The sequence below is a fragment of the Daphnia pulicaria genome, chromosome 12 (assembly GCF_021234035.1).
Source record: "Daphnia pulicaria isolate SC F1-1A chromosome 12, SC_F0-13Bv2, whole genome shotgun sequence".
NCBI classification, from domain to species: domain Eukaryota; kingdom Metazoa; phylum Arthropoda; class Branchiopoda; order Diplostraca; family Daphniidae; genus Daphnia; species Daphnia pulicaria.
Window position 1 is genome coordinate 2,957,674 of NC_060924.1, and position 16,226 is coordinate 2,973,899.

The 16,226-nt window shown below is 41.6% G+C and overlaps 1 protein-coding gene and 4 long non-coding RNA genes across 5 annotated transcripts; 2 read left to right on the top strand and 3 right to left on the bottom strand.

The window, feature by feature from the left end:
• The first annotated feature begins 4,103 nt into the window (after positions 1-4,103).
• Positions 4,104-5,566, top strand: LOC124316621. Its single transcript, XR_006911864.1, has 4 exons — positions 4,104-4,406; positions 4,462-4,568; positions 4,628-5,092; positions 5,454-5,566. It is a non-coding gene; the product is annotated as an uncharacterized LOC124316621 (long non-coding RNA).
• A 298-nt stretch (positions 5,567-5,864) lies between these two features.
• On the bottom strand, positions 5,865-6,587 carry LOC124316665. Its single transcript, XR_006911928.1, has 4 exons — positions 6,572-6,587; positions 6,329-6,493; positions 6,065-6,186; positions 5,865-6,002 (listed from the first exon to the last, which is right to left on the bottom strand). It is a non-coding gene; the product is annotated as an uncharacterized LOC124316665 (long non-coding RNA).
• Positions 6,588-11,784: 5,197 nt separating this feature from the next.
• On the bottom strand, positions 11,785-12,530 carry LOC124316688. The gene is made up of 2 exons (XR_006911953.1): positions 12,215-12,530; positions 11,785-12,137 (listed from the first exon to the last, which is right to left on the bottom strand). It is a non-coding gene; the product is annotated as an uncharacterized LOC124316688 (long non-coding RNA).
• Positions 12,531-13,878: 1,348 nt separating this feature from the next.
• LOC124316765 lies at positions 13,879-14,846 on the bottom strand. The gene is made up of 4 exons (XM_046782713.1): positions 14,711-14,846; positions 14,477-14,652; positions 14,241-14,399; positions 13,879-14,166 (listed from the first exon to the last, which is right to left on the bottom strand). The coding sequence occupies exons 1-4, from the start codon at positions 14,724-14,726 to the stop codon at positions 13,879-13,881; spliced, it is 639 nt and encodes a 212-aa protein (XP_046638669.1). The 5' UTR covers positions 14,727-14,846.
• A 690-nt stretch (positions 14,847-15,536) lies between these two features.
• On the top strand, positions 15,537-16,190 carry LOC124316656. Its single transcript, XR_006911920.1, has 3 exons — positions 15,537-15,838; positions 15,901-15,990; positions 16,060-16,190. It is a non-coding gene; the product is annotated as an uncharacterized LOC124316656 (long non-coding RNA).
• The last annotated feature ends 36 nt before the right edge of the window (positions 16,191-16,226 follow it).

The window sequence follows — 16,226 nt, forward strand, 5'->3', positions numbered from 1 at the left end:
AAAAAAAAAAGATTCATCTTGTCTACACCTTCTTTAAGTTGGCTACCGCCCCAATTTCTCTATTGTGATCTTCTTCAGCTGAGTAGCCTACTATAAATATCGTTGCCAATTCTTTTCTTTCTTCACTTCGCTACCACTTCTTTTCCTATTCATCATGGCCGGACGTGGTCGTCTCCTTCTGGAACCTGGCTTCGTCCACGACGAAGTAGATCTCCCTACGTCTCCGGTAGCTGGCCGTAACATTGAATGGCCTCTTCCGAGGACATACCAAAGTTATCCGTCGGATGACTTCCACACTTCACCGTCTACATCGAACGATCCGGAGCCGGAACCAGGAACTTCAACTACGTCCACTTCTCCTGTAGACCAGAACACACGGGGCGTCAAGCGGCCGTCTACAGCGCGCTTCCCTGAAGTCAAATACAACCGTGTTGTATTATCGCCTCTCCCAAAACATTTACGACCTGGAAATCACTACGACAACAGCTCGTCATCTGAGAACGATGATGAGCCCACGATGCGGTTCGTCCCGGCAACTAACGAATGTCCCGAACTCGCCTTAGCCATAATGACGGCCCAGGCGAAATTTATCAACAAAATGGAGATCCTCCAACGGGCCTTCTACAAAGAATTGGAGGAGATCAACGACCACTTCGCCGAGGACCACTACTGATTGGAGAAAGCCAGGAGGGAAGATAAACAAATCGTTTTTTTTCTTATTTTGTATTTTTGTATGTTTTGTCTTCCATGGACCTTTAACGTCATGTTTACAATAAAAAAAAAAAGAAGACAAAAATTATAAACATTGAGATTCATTACCATATAAAAAAAAAGAAAGAATGAAAGAAAACATAAAAAAAACAAATGAATGAAAGTAAGAAAGAAATAAAAATGAAAGGAAGAAAGAAAGAAATAATGACAGAAAGATCAAGCACAAAAAACATAAAGAGAATGAAGGAGAGATTTCTCTTCCATCTTACTGTGACAATTCGTGAATTTTTTTCTTTCTATATGAAATTTTCACTTCTTTTTCCCTTCGAATCTAAAAATTCTGCTAATTTTTTCACACCTCCATATAAAAGATGACTACGGATTGCCTCCGTTTATTTTTCCCCGTATTTCTTTTCCGTTTCTGATCTTATTCTTATTTTTCGCACCTCCCCGCTCGTCTATTTTCTTCATGATCAGCTGGCATCAAACACCGAACCTTTTCTTATAATTTGTGTCGCCTTTCTCTTTGTTGACTCAAATACGCGTATTTCTTTTTCCCTCCTTTCATTTCTCGGTATCATCTTTTCCTAGCTTGCCATCATAAACTGTATCCCTTTATGCAATTTTTTGCTTGTTTTCCTTTCTTTGTATCAATAGGCCTATTTTTCTTGTGTGAATTTTTTTTTATCTCTTTAATTTTTTTTAGATCATGCTGCTTCCTATCATTTTCAGCCTTATTGCCTTCACAACCGCTTTCGAGGTGAAATTATGTGATTGTACTAAGCCGACTGGAATCGGCCTACTCACATTTTCCGACGGCACTTGTGAACCGGCGACAAAAGTTGGAAAAACGCGGGTCAACTACAAAGTCATGACGGACCGCAAAGCTGCCTACAATTTTCCGGGATTTATCTGTTCCCGTTGGCGCAATACCAAACACGTCACAGAAAGTTTCCTTGGCCAAATTATAGTCGTCCCCGAGCGCATTGCCATTGACACATCACTGATTCAATGTGATATCATGCGGCAATCACTGAGATGCGGCGATGACCCGATGGCTAAATTGGACAACAAATGGACTTATACTGAAGAGCCTGAGGCAATTGGCTATTGGCTTCGTACAGTGACTGTCGAAAAAATTAATTGTTTATTCGAAGAAATTAGTATCGCACATGAAGACGAAAGCGATATTATCATCACTCCGCTCGGAAAAGCGAATATTTCTGAACGAGTTATTTCTCACAATCACATGACCTTGTTTTGGATCGACACTTACGCAAAGCCTACAAATATTGTGCTGCGTGAACTTGAAAAGGGTGTCGGTAGTTGGTACGAATCATCGACTAAAGATACTTGGATTCTTCAGGACAACGACAATCAATTAGACTTTCATGTGAAATTGATGCCAAGATGTCAGACTGTAAAGTGCGACAAAACGATCCCTAGTTGGACAGTGGTCAGCAACAATCATTTGTTTATTCTTCAATCAATGGTTGGGAATGCCCCGCCGGCGCCGAAAAAACCAGTTTTCTACACTTCACCTAACTTTTGGGAAAACGCGCAGCTTATAAACGATCATCAAAACTTTAATATTCAGTATTTAACTGATTCCGCTGTGCGTCACGAAAACGAATTAATTCGAGTGATACAAAGTGTTCAATGTGAGCAACGTCGCATTAAACATGCGCAAGCTGTGTCAACTGCTCAATATAACGGATGGTTGGCCGCATCTCAATTAGGCCTACGCGAATGCATTAAATTGGCAGCTGCTGGAAATACCGTTTCGGCTATTCAATGCACACCACTTACGGTGAACTTTACTACTGAAATAACTATTTGTGGAGCACAGCCTCGTTTCCGAAATTTCACCATCAGCCGTGCTGGATGGGAGTTAACTACTTTCACTCCTTGTTATTGGACTACGGGGACCGTGAATTTTAATGACCGTCTCCATTCGTATCGCAATCACACCTGGGAGCTAGTTGAAACTTCCATCGTAGTCCCTCAACGTGATCTTGCCGACGCTTTTCGCTATACTGACGTCAACTTTTTCGAATATCAGCAAAAAGCAAATCCTGCATATGCTGACACACAATCAAGTCCGATGGATATTATTGCCGATCTCACGGCCTCAATCAACGAACATTCGGCGAAAGGTTCCACTCAAGATACTACTATGGGCGCATCTAATGTTATTGTCGCTACGGTGGAAAAAACCAATTCTACATTCCAAAATTTCAAGAACTTTATGCACATTTGTGTCATCATTCTCTTTCTCTCGTTGGGTGCCGCCATCTGTCTTGTGACAAAATGTTTCGGAGTGGCGCGTTTCTTGGCATTCTTGCATAAGAAATTCAAATCACCCGAAGGTTCTATCTATTTGGATCACTCCGAATTTGACGAGGCTCCTGTTTAGATTCCGTGACGTAATCTCATAGGGCCGGGAGCGATGTAACAGAACGCTCGGCTCACTCCCGTATCTGTTCCCTTTTTCTGCTGCAAAACAATCGCCAACTCTGACTACTAGATGTCAGCGCCAGCCGCGCTTATTCCGCCAGAAGCGATTTATCAAGAAGCGCAAAAGCAAGACTCAACCGGGCGACAAGAGCGCGTTTAACTTTAATTACATTTTTCTCTTATTCCCTTACCTTTTATCTTTTACTCCATTACATTTTACTTCATGTTTTTCTCTTATCCCTTTATCTTTATCTTTTATTATATTTTGTGGCTCGTTTTACCCTTCTCGGAACTCTAGAAATAGTCGTTATATAACCTTTGTCGGCCTCGTCTGAACTTGGTTTTTGCCTCTTTTCGACAAGGTCGGGCAGGATTATATAACTTTTAACTTGTCTGAACCTGTTTTTCCCTATGCCTTGCGTGCTAAAAAAACGCAGCCGGCATGAGTATAAAAACCCGATGTAAAAGCTGTTCTGGACCGCACTTCTTTCTCTCATTTTACCCGTAACTTACCGAGGCGTTCGCTCCTCTTTTCGTACTGTTTTGTATTAAATTCAATTCCATTTAAGTGTTGTCAAATCTTCTTTAAACTAGTATCGACCCTTTACTAGTTCATCACCTAGCCTGACGCTCGACCGCCGCCTACCAATTGTACTCAAGTAAATTGTCGCTATCGTTTATTCTTGTCTAATTTATATTAGGCCTATTGTTCTGTCTTACTAGTAAAAATACACGGGTTAAACCAAAATCGTTCATGTTTGTCTTCATCATTTGTGCCATAGCATTGTGAGTAAATTCGCCTCTTTAGTTATTAAGTATCTTCGTATTGGTGACACAATGATTGTGTTGGGTCAACCTTTACATTATATTTCTTTTTGTATTATGTATACATGATTTCAACTACTAGCTTATTTTAATGTAACTGGAAATATTCTAAAGCTAGGTCATTATGATCCGCCTTTTTTAAAAAGAGTTTGTTGCAAATAGATCAGCAGTCCTGAAGATCTCCTGAATATCTTCTTTGGAGAAGTCGAAAGAAAAAAACCCACACGCAGAAGTAATATATACTAACATTCCCGCAACCTTCCCCAGTACCTCCTGCCTCTACTATCGTAATCTTTGGGAGGCTAAGAGCCTTTTCGGAGGATCCCAGGAGGGAGGTGTGCTGTGTGGGATCCTTATGATACTAAGAGACTAAACACAGAGAACATTCCTTACGTGTACTGACTTTGATGAAGGTTTGTAGGTTAAAACTTTAAATTTGAAATAAATAGTATAATACTAAGTTTTCAGGAGGTGATGTCCTGGTGGCACGTTGCGATCATGACGCTGTCACCGTTGGATCAGCTGGTGATAACCAATTTATCAACATCAAAGCTCTTAATGAATGGGACTCAAGGGTATGCATATTTACTGTTCGTAATGAAACTGTGTCTCTAAAATGATTTTTTACTTCAAGTTGTCTGGTGGAGTCGAATGGCGCCAGAAACTGGACACTCAGCGAGGTGCTGTTCAGGCCAACGAGCTGAAGAATAATGCATGCAAGCTAACAAAATGGAGTGTGCAAGCTCTGCTCGCCAACTCTGATTGGATTAAATTCGGGTATGTGAAGGCTCCTGTTGTCCTTCGAACATTATTGTAACTAATATTGTTTGCTTCAAATATGTTTCCCGTATGCACTTACGAGATACATCGCGTCGTGTAATCCTTGGAACACAGCAGTTCCGCCCGTCACGCATCGCAAATCAACCTTAACATCGACAATGCTTGGGGCATTCTCCGTTGTATTATTGATTTGAGTATGAAGGAAGAGGATGGCAAATTTTTGTTGGTGAAGGATCCTAACAAGCCCGTCATCCGCCTTTACAAGGTGCCCGACAACACGTTTGGGGCGACGATGAAGCATTTTTCGGAGAAGGAGAAGGTTTGTAACCAATCAATATCGTAACGTGCGTGTGTAACTGCTGGCTTGCTTTTTTTGCTTGGGTGTTGGCCTCTTTTTTTTTACTAGCAAAGATTAAATAAACACGTCCAAGCAGTTAATCAAATTTCCCTGCATTTGTACGCCGTGTTACGTTTTGCTTGAATTCGTAGCTCGAGCTTTGTATTTATGTATAATATCTAACCACTAGTGGAAGTGCTTGGCTTCTTGGGGGAAAAACACCTAATTAGATATGCGGCATGACTTAAGGTAGTTTTAAAAAAGGCGCTATTAAACGCATGATTTCATAACGTCAACTACGAAATGGTAAATAATAATGTATTCATTTTTTACACATGAATAGAAGACGAGTAACGGCTGATACAAACAAAAGAACAGCTCTTCCACCGATTCCCCAATTACTACGTTTGTAATGATCGTTACATGGAATAAAGCACTTATGAAGCTTCCAGTTTACTTATACAGCGTTACTTTGTTTAATTTCATCATAAACATACCCTAATTTGTCTTGAGCGAGTTTGATGTCTTCAGGTGTGTTACTGCAGTGAACAACAATTCTGATGTTCGTTTCAGTCATCGGGTAAGCAAGCAAACGAATATCTTGACCGATCCCGTCAACTTCCTTTTCAGTAGATTCAGCAAATCTTTTCACAATTGAATTAGGGGTAGCACCTGATATGGGCTCGACTTTTAGCAAAACCATATTCGTCTCTATGGTAACTCGATCAACTTCCAAAACGCTTTTTCCAACCTCTTGCGCAGTAACAGCCAATTATTTGGTGAAAATATGATCTTGAGCTAACCTGGCCTTTGTAAGTGACAAAATTCCGGCTGCGGCCAAAATACCCGCCTGCCGCATTCCTCCTCCAAGAGCTTTTCGACAACGATGAGCCTGAGTATGAGAATTATGTAAGGTAGACATTTTGCAATTATATAAACCATGTTATTGAATACCTCCAGTCCATGTTGATATCCGTCCATGGTTGATATTTTAATAGATGGAATTTGTGTTGCATAAAGGGCCGATTTCACAGCAAATGACACTGCATCATAAGGGTTCTCTCCACATTCATGTTCTAATTTAATGCCAGTAAAATGATTCATGAGAAATTGTTGATTGGTGGAAATATCACATCAGCTATATCAATATGTCAACATACAAAACCCAATGTTGCTGTCGTGTCAACAAAGAAAGTTGAGATAAAGTAATTGTATCACCTGAAGCATAGGATCTTTGTAGGAATTTGCAAATTTAATTTTCCAGTGTTGATGAGTTTGCAAGTCTCAGCCTTGCGGATCCACTGCCATTGGAAACTAATGTGTAGTTTCAAGAATTATAGGATGATAATCCAGCATTGTTCTACCATCGCATCGTAAATCATCCTTTGATATTTCCAAAGTTGAATTTCGTTAAGTAAGGACAATTTATTTCAATAAGAGACCAACAGAATTTAATTATACCTGGACTCCATGATGAATTTAAAATTACACGAGGTCGCGTAGCGACTGATGTGTAATTGCGATTACACAAGTAATATATATGAACATCTTCAACGGTGTAGAACTTGTTTATTTAGCTCCTCCCCAAGCAGCGCTGAAAGCGCCACTCATTTAGGAGTGCCCAATACATGAACCCTCACCCCTCTTCAGAACTTTTTAAATGCTTCGACAATCGAAACAAACAAATTCGAAGAAGGGGAAAAAAGAAAACATGGCAAAAAAGGAAGAACAGAACATCCACAAAAAAGACCCAAAGAATGAAAATTCAATGGACAAATTAAACAGTTAAGGTAAAAGATTTCTTGGTTGAATCCTCATGAGAAACGGGAGCCGACTGATGAACAGAAAAAACAGCAGGAAATCAGCGGCTCGGAGCAAATCCACGTTTGAAGCCATGTTTACCACGAAAGCTATAATAAAAAACAAACAAAGTATCATGAAATATTGCATAACAACGGAAAAAACGGGCGGTGTCGGGTGGGAAGTTTTTACCGTTGAAGATGTTCATATATATTACTTGTGTAATCGCAATTACACATCAGTCGCTACGCGACCTCGTGTAATTTTAAATTACACTCATAAGTCCATACTCCATCTTCAACGGTGACTTTAAAGCGCCGTATGAGAATTTGTTTGAGTCAAAACAGCTTCAGATACAGAAACCGCAGATAATTCGCGGTTGTAAAATCGACGAAAAGTGGATTCCGCAGCCCAGTTTGCTGCGCGCAAAACTGAATCAATGGGCACACCCATTAAAATAGCCTTGGAAGAAGCAGCCCCACGAGTGGAATGGGCTGAAAAAGACTCAACATCAATACCAGCGGCTTGCAAACATGATTTAATCCAACGGCCCACAGTGGATGAAGTAACTGGACGATGTGGGCGCCGAATCGACAGAAAAAGAGAGTCAACATCGGGTTGACGCAAATCAACAGTAGCCGCAAGATACGATTCCATGCATGCCACTGGGCAACAAAGACCAGGAAATCGGTTGACCACAAAAGACTGGAGTGGGCCTGACCGCTGTGATTTCCGAAGTTTACAAAAAGAAAACGACATCGCCGTAGTGGAAAATTTCAACGACGTTAAAGAGATGGAACAAATCTCAGAAACCCGAGACAAAATAGATAAAGACAAAATCATTGCCAATTTTTGTGAAAGAATTGCCAATGAAAGATCCGAATTAGGGCCAAGAGAAGAAAAGTGACGAAGAACTACATCCGGATCCCACATGACATCGTATCGAGGATTAGGAGGCTTAAGATTATAGCAGCCTTTTAGCAATTGCACCACAAGCGGGTGATCACCAACTTTCTTACCGTCAATAGGCTCCAATGTCATGGACAATGTAGAGCGGTGGACATTTATAGTAGATGTGGCGAAACCGTCATGAAATAAATGAGAAAAATATTGAAGTATAAAATTCAAAGAAGGCGACAGGGGATCTGAATCCCGTTTATCACACCAATCAAGCCAAGACGTCCAGGCTGACTGGTAGGTAGCAGAAGTGGACGAACGGTTGCTGGCCATGAGAAGGCCGATAACTTCCGATGAAAGGCCCTGATTTTCAAATCGGCTCCGGATAACCTCCAGCCTGACAGCAGAAACCTGCTGGACTGGAGTAGCGGGTGCGGTTCCAACTTGGGCGAGTGGACAAGATACGGAGTTGGACGGAATATGAGCGGAACGTCTATGGACATTTGAAGAAGGAGAGGAAACCACGCCTGTGACGGCCAAAGCGGGCAGACGAGGACTAAATCCGCTTTGTCCCGCCGGACCTTGTCTAAACATCGTGGAATTAGGGAAAAGGGCGGGAAGGCGTATCCTTGAAGATCCCCCCAATTCAAACTGAACGCGTTCAGAGCCGACGCGTTTGGTTGAGGAAGCCACGAAGCGAAACGTTGATGCTGGGCGTTCCATGCAGAAGCGAAGAGGTCGAAATTTATTGGCCAAATATTCCTCAATTGAGCAAATGCCTCCGCATGAAGCATCCAATCCGACGAATCCAGCGTCGTTCGTGACTGGGCGTCTGCAACAAAATTCGAATGCCCAGGTAAATGAGATGCCAAAATAGAAATATGACGAACCTCGCACCACCGCACAATGCGGTCCGCAATTTCAGTAAGCGATCGTGAATGTGTACCACCGCACTTATTGACATAAGCCACGGCGGTCGTGTTATCCAAAAATAAATGAACGGAAATGCCCTGAGAAGCCGCCGTAAATACTTGCAAAGCGAAAAAGGCCCCTAACAATTCTAATTCATTAATGTGCCGCGACTGATCCTCAATTGCCCAAGGGCCTCTTGTTTGTGTCTGGTCACATACAGCTCCCCAACCCTGAAGTGATGCGTCAGAGTATATCACTAAATCGGGTTGATCAGGAAAGAAAGATTTCCCATTAGACTGTTGCAAATGATTCACCCACCACTCAAGATCAGACTTGGCACCGTGAGAAAAGGAAACTGAGACGTTCAAATCCCCGTGGGAACGAGAAAGATAAAAATGTTGCAGCTTGCGAAAATGGCCTTGAGCAAAAGGCACTGACGAAATAGACCACGAAAAATTTCCCATAAGCTGTGCCAGGTCGCGCAACTTGACCTTGCTCGACACCAAAACGGCCTTGCAAAGGGCAATGATAGAGTCTACTTTTGCCGAAGGCAAAGAAAAGGAAAGACGAAGAGAATCAACCACCACCCCCAAATAATCCATGATTTGTAGAGGAGTGGTAACGGATTTGTCGTAATTAATAACAAAACCGAGAAAAAGGAGAAGATTAACAACTGTCCGTAAATCATGTAACAACGCGGCCTTTGAAGAATTAAAAATTAAAATGTCATCGAGATAGATAACAAGGCGAATACCACGTTCACGGAGATAAGCGACCACCGGTCGCAACAGTTTAGTAAAAACTCGGGGGGCAGAACACAGACCAAATAGCAAACAACTATATTCATAAATAGAATTCTTCCAGAAAAAACGAACATACTTCCGATGGTCCGGGAATAAGCCAACCAAGAAATACGCATCCTGCAAATCAAGTTTAACCATCCAATCTCCCCTCTGAAGGAGATACCGAACACAATCAAGACCTTCCATCTTGAAATGTTTATAACGTATAAAAGAGTTTAAACGTTTCAAATTGATAATGGGGCGCCAACCGCCAGACTTTTTTGGGATAACAAACAAATTGGATATGAAACCATCTCCGCTATTAGGAGAAACCAAGGAAATGGCACCTTTGTTGAGCAACTGATGTATTTCCTGGTCACAAACTGCCACCATGTCCTGAGACATGACACAACCTGCCGGAGCAGAATGTTGAAACGGCAAGTCGATAAAATCGATGAAATACCCATTAAAAACAGTCGACAAGATCCACGGGTCGGTAGAAAATAGGCTCCAAGCAACACCAAATCGAGACAAACGGTTTCCAACCGGAAAAGAGATAAAAGGGGATGGTACATACCTGGATGATTGTTGCTGCGATTTCGTAGACGAGGGGGTAAAACCTTGGCCGCCGCGACGAGCACCGCTTGAAGTTGGTGGATAACGTGAATCAAGAGCCCGATATCCATGGCCGCCTTGACCATTAGAGCCACGATTTTCAGATCGAGTAGGAAAAGGGCCGCCACTGCGCCCAGCAAATTTCTTCACTTTCTCAAAATCATCAGCATCTTTCACCATTGCTGTCAAGAATTTTTCTCCAAAAAGGCGTTCAAATTCACGCGATGAAAACATTCGATCATCTTTCAGCAAGGGAAGTAAATCCGGGGCCACGTGTCGCATCGCATTCGCTCGGCGCAATTTAGAAATGCCAGCAAAAGCCGCACCCAACAATTTAAGGGAATCTTCCATATCCTTCAAAAACGGGCTGCCCTCCGGCAATTGGTTCCAGGTTCGTAACAATGGACGAAAAGAATCGAGGACTTGGTACTGAACCGACTGCCAAGATTTTTCCTGAAAATCATTCAAATTAGAGCGCCAATCTTTTCCAACAGCTTGCTTCCAATAACGGACCATCGTTTCATCCAATTTAGGACATAACAAATCAAAATCCCCATCAAAAGACGGAGCGTACGCATGACGCAAAGACTTGCATTCAGATTTTGGAATACCTTGCACCATCCATTTCCGTAGAAGACGAGTCTTCGACTCAGAAACCACAAAAGATTCAGCTGACGGTTCAACAGGCGGGCGACGTAAAGGCGAACGTGAACGAGAGTGTGATCTACCTGCACGGGAATGCGAATCAACGGACGAGCGACGATGGCGATAACGATGATCCGAAACCGACGAAGGCCCAGGAGTAGCATCATCATCATGATGGGACGAGCGACGATGGCGATAACGATGGTCCGAAACCGACGAAGGCCCAGGAACAGCATCATCATCATGATGGTCAGGGATATTCAATAATTCACCTTCTTCAATACGGGAATCAAAAGAAGGCTCACGTGCTGCACGACGTTCCCGTTCACGAAGAAGAGAAGCAGAGCGCAAGGCCCTATCACGCAAAACGGAATCACTAGGAGACGGAGGAGAAGACATGACGTCTGAACAATGGGAGAGCTAAAAAAGTTCTGAAGAGGGGTGAGGGTTCATGTATTGGGCACTCCTAAATGAGTGGCGCTTTCAGCGCTGCTTGGGGAGGAGCTAAATAAACAAGTTCTACACCGTTGAAGATGGAGTATGGACTTATGAGTGTAATGAATGCTTTTCGGTATATAAAAACCGTACGGCTATTGTACCAGCTTTACGAAGTAGGGAAAATAATTTACAATCAAAGGATTATTATTATTTATACTACCTACATCTTTAAAAATTTGCCTACAAAATTTGGCTACATTTAACATTTTTCTTTTTCAACATGCCTTGATTGATTAGCAGCCAGCTTTTTTTTTGTTTTTGAATTCCAATCCAAGTTCCAAGGCCGCGTAGAAGTTCGTCGGCCTTGAATTAAGGTAAAATCTATTGTACCTCACGTGTGAGGTACTCCAACTGTCACAGTAGCTATTGCACCTCACGCAGCGTTGCCAATTTAACTTTTATTTCCCAAAATATTCTTCGTCTCAATCAACTCTGTCTCAATCGTCTATGCTGTTGCGGGTTGCCCAACTGGTTCGACTGGGTTACAAGTTTCTTAACTAGTTATAAATATAATTTGAATTGAAATATACGAAAAATTTCCTATTTTATTTCCCTATACAATATTGACATGACAACCTTAAGACCTTGGGAACAGTTAGATTTTCTCTTGGAGATTCATATTAGGTTCTTCGTTGAAAAAGATGTTATTATGGCTTAAACAGTCTTGATTCTTTTGATTTCACGCATTGAGTGATAACGGCAATAGGCGCGACAACGGGAGGTTTGCATAAGTAAACGCGAAAATGAATCATGGAACATGAACAAGTCGAAGGTTACATTCCAGGTAATTGACCCATATCACCTTTTCGAAGAACGATTCGATCCAGTGTTTTATGCAACGCTCGACAACGACAAGGTCAAGTGTTCACTATGCTTTGCTGCAGTAAAATGAAAATAAACTTCATGTTAATGAATGTTAACAGATTTTCATTGACAACATTTCCTATAATTGTACCGTTATTTATTAGTAGCTTTGCTACCATTACATTAAGACTGAACACTGAAGCTAATACATGCTTTTTAAAATCAAAATAAATCACGCTGTTGAGTTTCACTTATAACGCTACTTGCACTCCTAGTTCTTCATTACTTCGTTATTCGTAGGCTACTATATCTATATACACTAGATCTATCTATCTACACACTATATCTATCGTATCTATCGTCCACCAGACAACAAAACATTTTTGAGAAATTTGTACAATCTGGCAACGCTGCGTGAGGTGCAATAGCTACTTTGACAGTTGGAGTACCTCACGTGTGAGGTACAATAGGCGCGACCTTGAATTAATGATTGGCGTCAGAACTACCTGTCGGGAGAAATAATAACTAAAAAATGTGCTTCTTTTTTCATATTTTTTTCACGCTGATGTCTTTGATATAACAAAGCGCGCACCTTGACGTTGCACCGTGAAATCATCTCCTCTACAAGACAGTCACAATTTGCATACCGTCAGTCGCATCCCCACAAAACGTATAAAACATATTTGAAGACCCTTTCTGAAAAAACGCTTCCCTATCTCTCCGAGAGGAACAGCGCCACCTCCCAGAGAGAAATCGAGTGAAAAACCCCGAAACAGCCATCGAGCCGTAGGAAAAACCGTCGTCCCCCCGTCCTGAGTGGGAGGTGGGTGGGGTGTGGTGGGGTGGGGTGGGGGTGGGGAATGGGGTGGAGAGGATGACGGATAGTCGTTTGGTGATAGAATCCCTATCGGGAAATTTCGTCTTTATTGTTCTTATTATTGCCTCTTTTTGTTTACTGTTTTTAATATCCGATCCCTTGCTTCGCGCGCGAGTTTCCCGATAGGGTTTTTTTTCACGGGGTTTAGGTTTTTTTGGGGGGAATTTGACATCGTTTTCGATTAAACGTTTGATTGGAAATTAAATCTAAGTTTTGTTAGATGATTAAGCTACAGAAAAGCGAATAGCAAAACAGTCCGACTTTACGCTAGACCAAAGTTCCCCGGATTTGACCGGGGCTCAGGTTACTCGTCTATTTCAATAAAAAGTAAACGTATTTTGCGTAACATTTCCGTACGTTTCGTGTTGAAGAATGCAACATACTTTTGTACGTTTGAAAAGCGATTTGTATCGTAGCGGTGGCGTGTCGAATCTCGTTCGTCTGTGACTAGATAGAATTCTAGAATCTCTACGAGAAATTATAAAAAGTGATCTAATCGATAAAAGCACTGGCTAAGTTCAATTAGCGGTACCAAAAGAGAGGTGGGTAAGATTACATGTGATTAAGTGAGCAAAACGTAACGTTTTTGTTTTTCATTGTTCACAAGAGACCAACTTTGAAATTTGGCACACTTCTTTAATTACAAAATTATATTTAGTAGATGTAATTTATACTAACATTTTATTTTAAGAGAGCATAAGAAATATCATAATCGATGATAATAACCACAAAATTTACTAATAAGCGAGATGCAAATGTGCGATGACTCAATGACCGATCGTTGAGTAGTGTCAGAGAAACAGTATTATTTCAGAGAAAAATAAATTTGAACATTTGAATTCACTTTTGGAAGTTGCGATTTCTTGCCGTAATTACCGACACCCGTTCAGGATTTGTTTCGCTGGACACTCCCAAAATAACAACAGGATCGACTGCCTCTAGCAGGATAGCGTTCCCTCCTCTACTTCAGAATGGTGCTGATCCGCATGCGAACTGGAAACGAGCATTGTTCCTCCGTGGTTCCCCGTCAAAACTCGCAAACCGGATTCAGAGTTCATAAGATTCCTGCTCAGCTCCTCCCGGTTAGACTCGCTCACGGTTAACAGATGCGACAAATTCATCTCCTGAGTCAATGCGATCCCTTTGACCTGTCCATCGCTCTGGGTCAGGAAAAGATCGCTCAAGTCCCTCAAGTCCAGCAACGTAGTCGAGTCCAATGTTGGCAACTAAAAGAAAATGATTTTTTTTTAACTTTCAATTAAACCATTACGAAGTATGGTGTGGTGGTGATATGAATTACTTGGACATTGCCGGCTTCGTCTAAGTGGAATTTCACAGTCAAATTGCCCAGGGATCCACTTTGATCGCCCAAAGAATTGTGTTGATTTGACAGGTCAACAGATATCGCGATGACTTTCGCCAGATGAGCTACAGAATCTATGTCTCCGTTCGACACTCGCTACAAAGGAAAACAAAAATGCGCTTAGCAACAACGAAGAATAAAGAAAACTACGAAATAATTAGGGTGGATTTTACCTGTTTGTTCGACTTAGCTTTTAATTTCCTCTTGTTGGCGGCAGAAGACACTGTACGGATCGCACCGGGTTTACCGACTGCCTGGGCAGCTTTGCGGTGACTCTTGAGGTGAAATTGTCGGTGACCGGTTGTCCGGAAGAACAAATTACACTCCGGACACTTGAAGGGTTTGTCCCCTAGAAAAGAAAAGGCCGTGAATCTAAACTATTTAAAACAATGAATTTCTCGACTTGCCTGTGTGAATTCTCATGTGGATTCGAAGCGTGTTCCGGCATGAGTAAAGGCCGTTGCAAAGCTCACACAACACAGTTTTGTTACCATTGGCAGAATGAGTACGCGAATGAGCCGTCAAAGTGGATTTGAGCGTGAAACTTTTATCACATATCCGAGAAAGAGAAAGGACGTTTCCCCGTGTGAGTTCTCATATGACGAACAAGAGCCGATTGTTTTCTAAACACACCAGTAAATAAAAATAATTAGAATTGCAAAGCCTTTGTCGATTACATATTCAACCCTTATTACTTGAAATTCTTGTTGCACTGAGTGAACTCTTTAAGGCTCTTCGAAATCTTGTCTATAACGTGTTGGCAACACCTCCTTGGGTCGAAGAAGTATCAGTAAATATAGCCGAGTCCTGATCTTTAAAGCTCGTTTCCACTGTAATAATTAATAAAGTAGATTAATTAAGAGTAGAAGCACAACTCCCAAGTGACGAATCTACTTTAAATGGAACGAGAGAAGTCAGCGGCGTACATAGTCTTCCTTGCACGACGTCGACCTTGAGTGATGCTTCCTCCTTTGGTCCCATGCAGCTAGGCATGGAATGCGATGGTGAGGAGGCGTCCGGTGTTACCGACGCTCCAGCCTACTCTGATCTTCCAACATTGTACGACAACCAAGTTCTGCCGCAAAGCTTTACTTTCCAGGATTGAAAACCCGTACGTTGGATCAAAGAGGCAGTTAATCTTCAACTATTTTATTTTTCCATTCGCAGGAATCTGAACTACTTACTGCACCAACGGAGGATTCTAAAAGAGAAGAAACCAAGTATGTACAGTATCCTCAAAAAAAATCCGAATGCGATTTTTTTTGTGGAAACCATCTAGCGGTTGGTGAAGTAAGTAAACATTGCAGAAGTTAAGAATTGTGCGGAATTTGCTGTCAAAACTCAAAAATGGAATGACGAATGGCGTCTGCTTCTATGATTCAGTTAAAAGTGGTTGCCTGTGCCTGTGCTCTGCCCCGGCTCCAAGCTAACGTGCCCCTGCCTAAACTTCACTTCCGCGGCTCTACGTTGAATGTGACTGTGTTGAATGTTACGTGATGAAGACAACAAATATTGCTTTGACTGTGATGCCAAAGGTTTCTTTTTAAATAACAACTTAAGTGATTTTTCTGTTGCTAAAAATTGTATTTATATCTAGGACCAAGATGGGCTTCATGGAATCTTGGAATTTTCTTATGTATCCGTTGTGCAGGATTTCATCGGAACTTGGGGGTGCACATATCTAGAGGTGTGATAATTAAAACTTGTAAAATGCCAAAGTTTCAAAGCTAAAGGTTTCGTTTGTTTAAACTCATAGTTAAATCAGTCAATTTAGACTCGTGGACCCCAGAACAAGTAGTTGTAAGTATTAACATTTTTTAAATTTTGTATCATTAGTGTAAGCATTAAATTGTATCTCAATTTGACACTATAGTAACACAAGTTTGATCTTTTTAGGCATTTCCTCATCGATGAGTCATTTAT

Coding starts and splice junctions, on each gene's coding strand:
- LOC124316765 (XM_046782713.1), bottom strand. Junction 14,400..14,476: donor AAGCTAAGTCGAACAAACAG/GTAAAATCCACC, acceptor TTTCCTTTGTAG/CGAGTGTCGAACGGAGACAT. Junction 14,167..14,240: donor ACGAAGCCGGCAATGTCCAA/GTAATTCATATC, acceptor ATTTTCTTTTAG/TTGCCAACATTGGACTCGAC.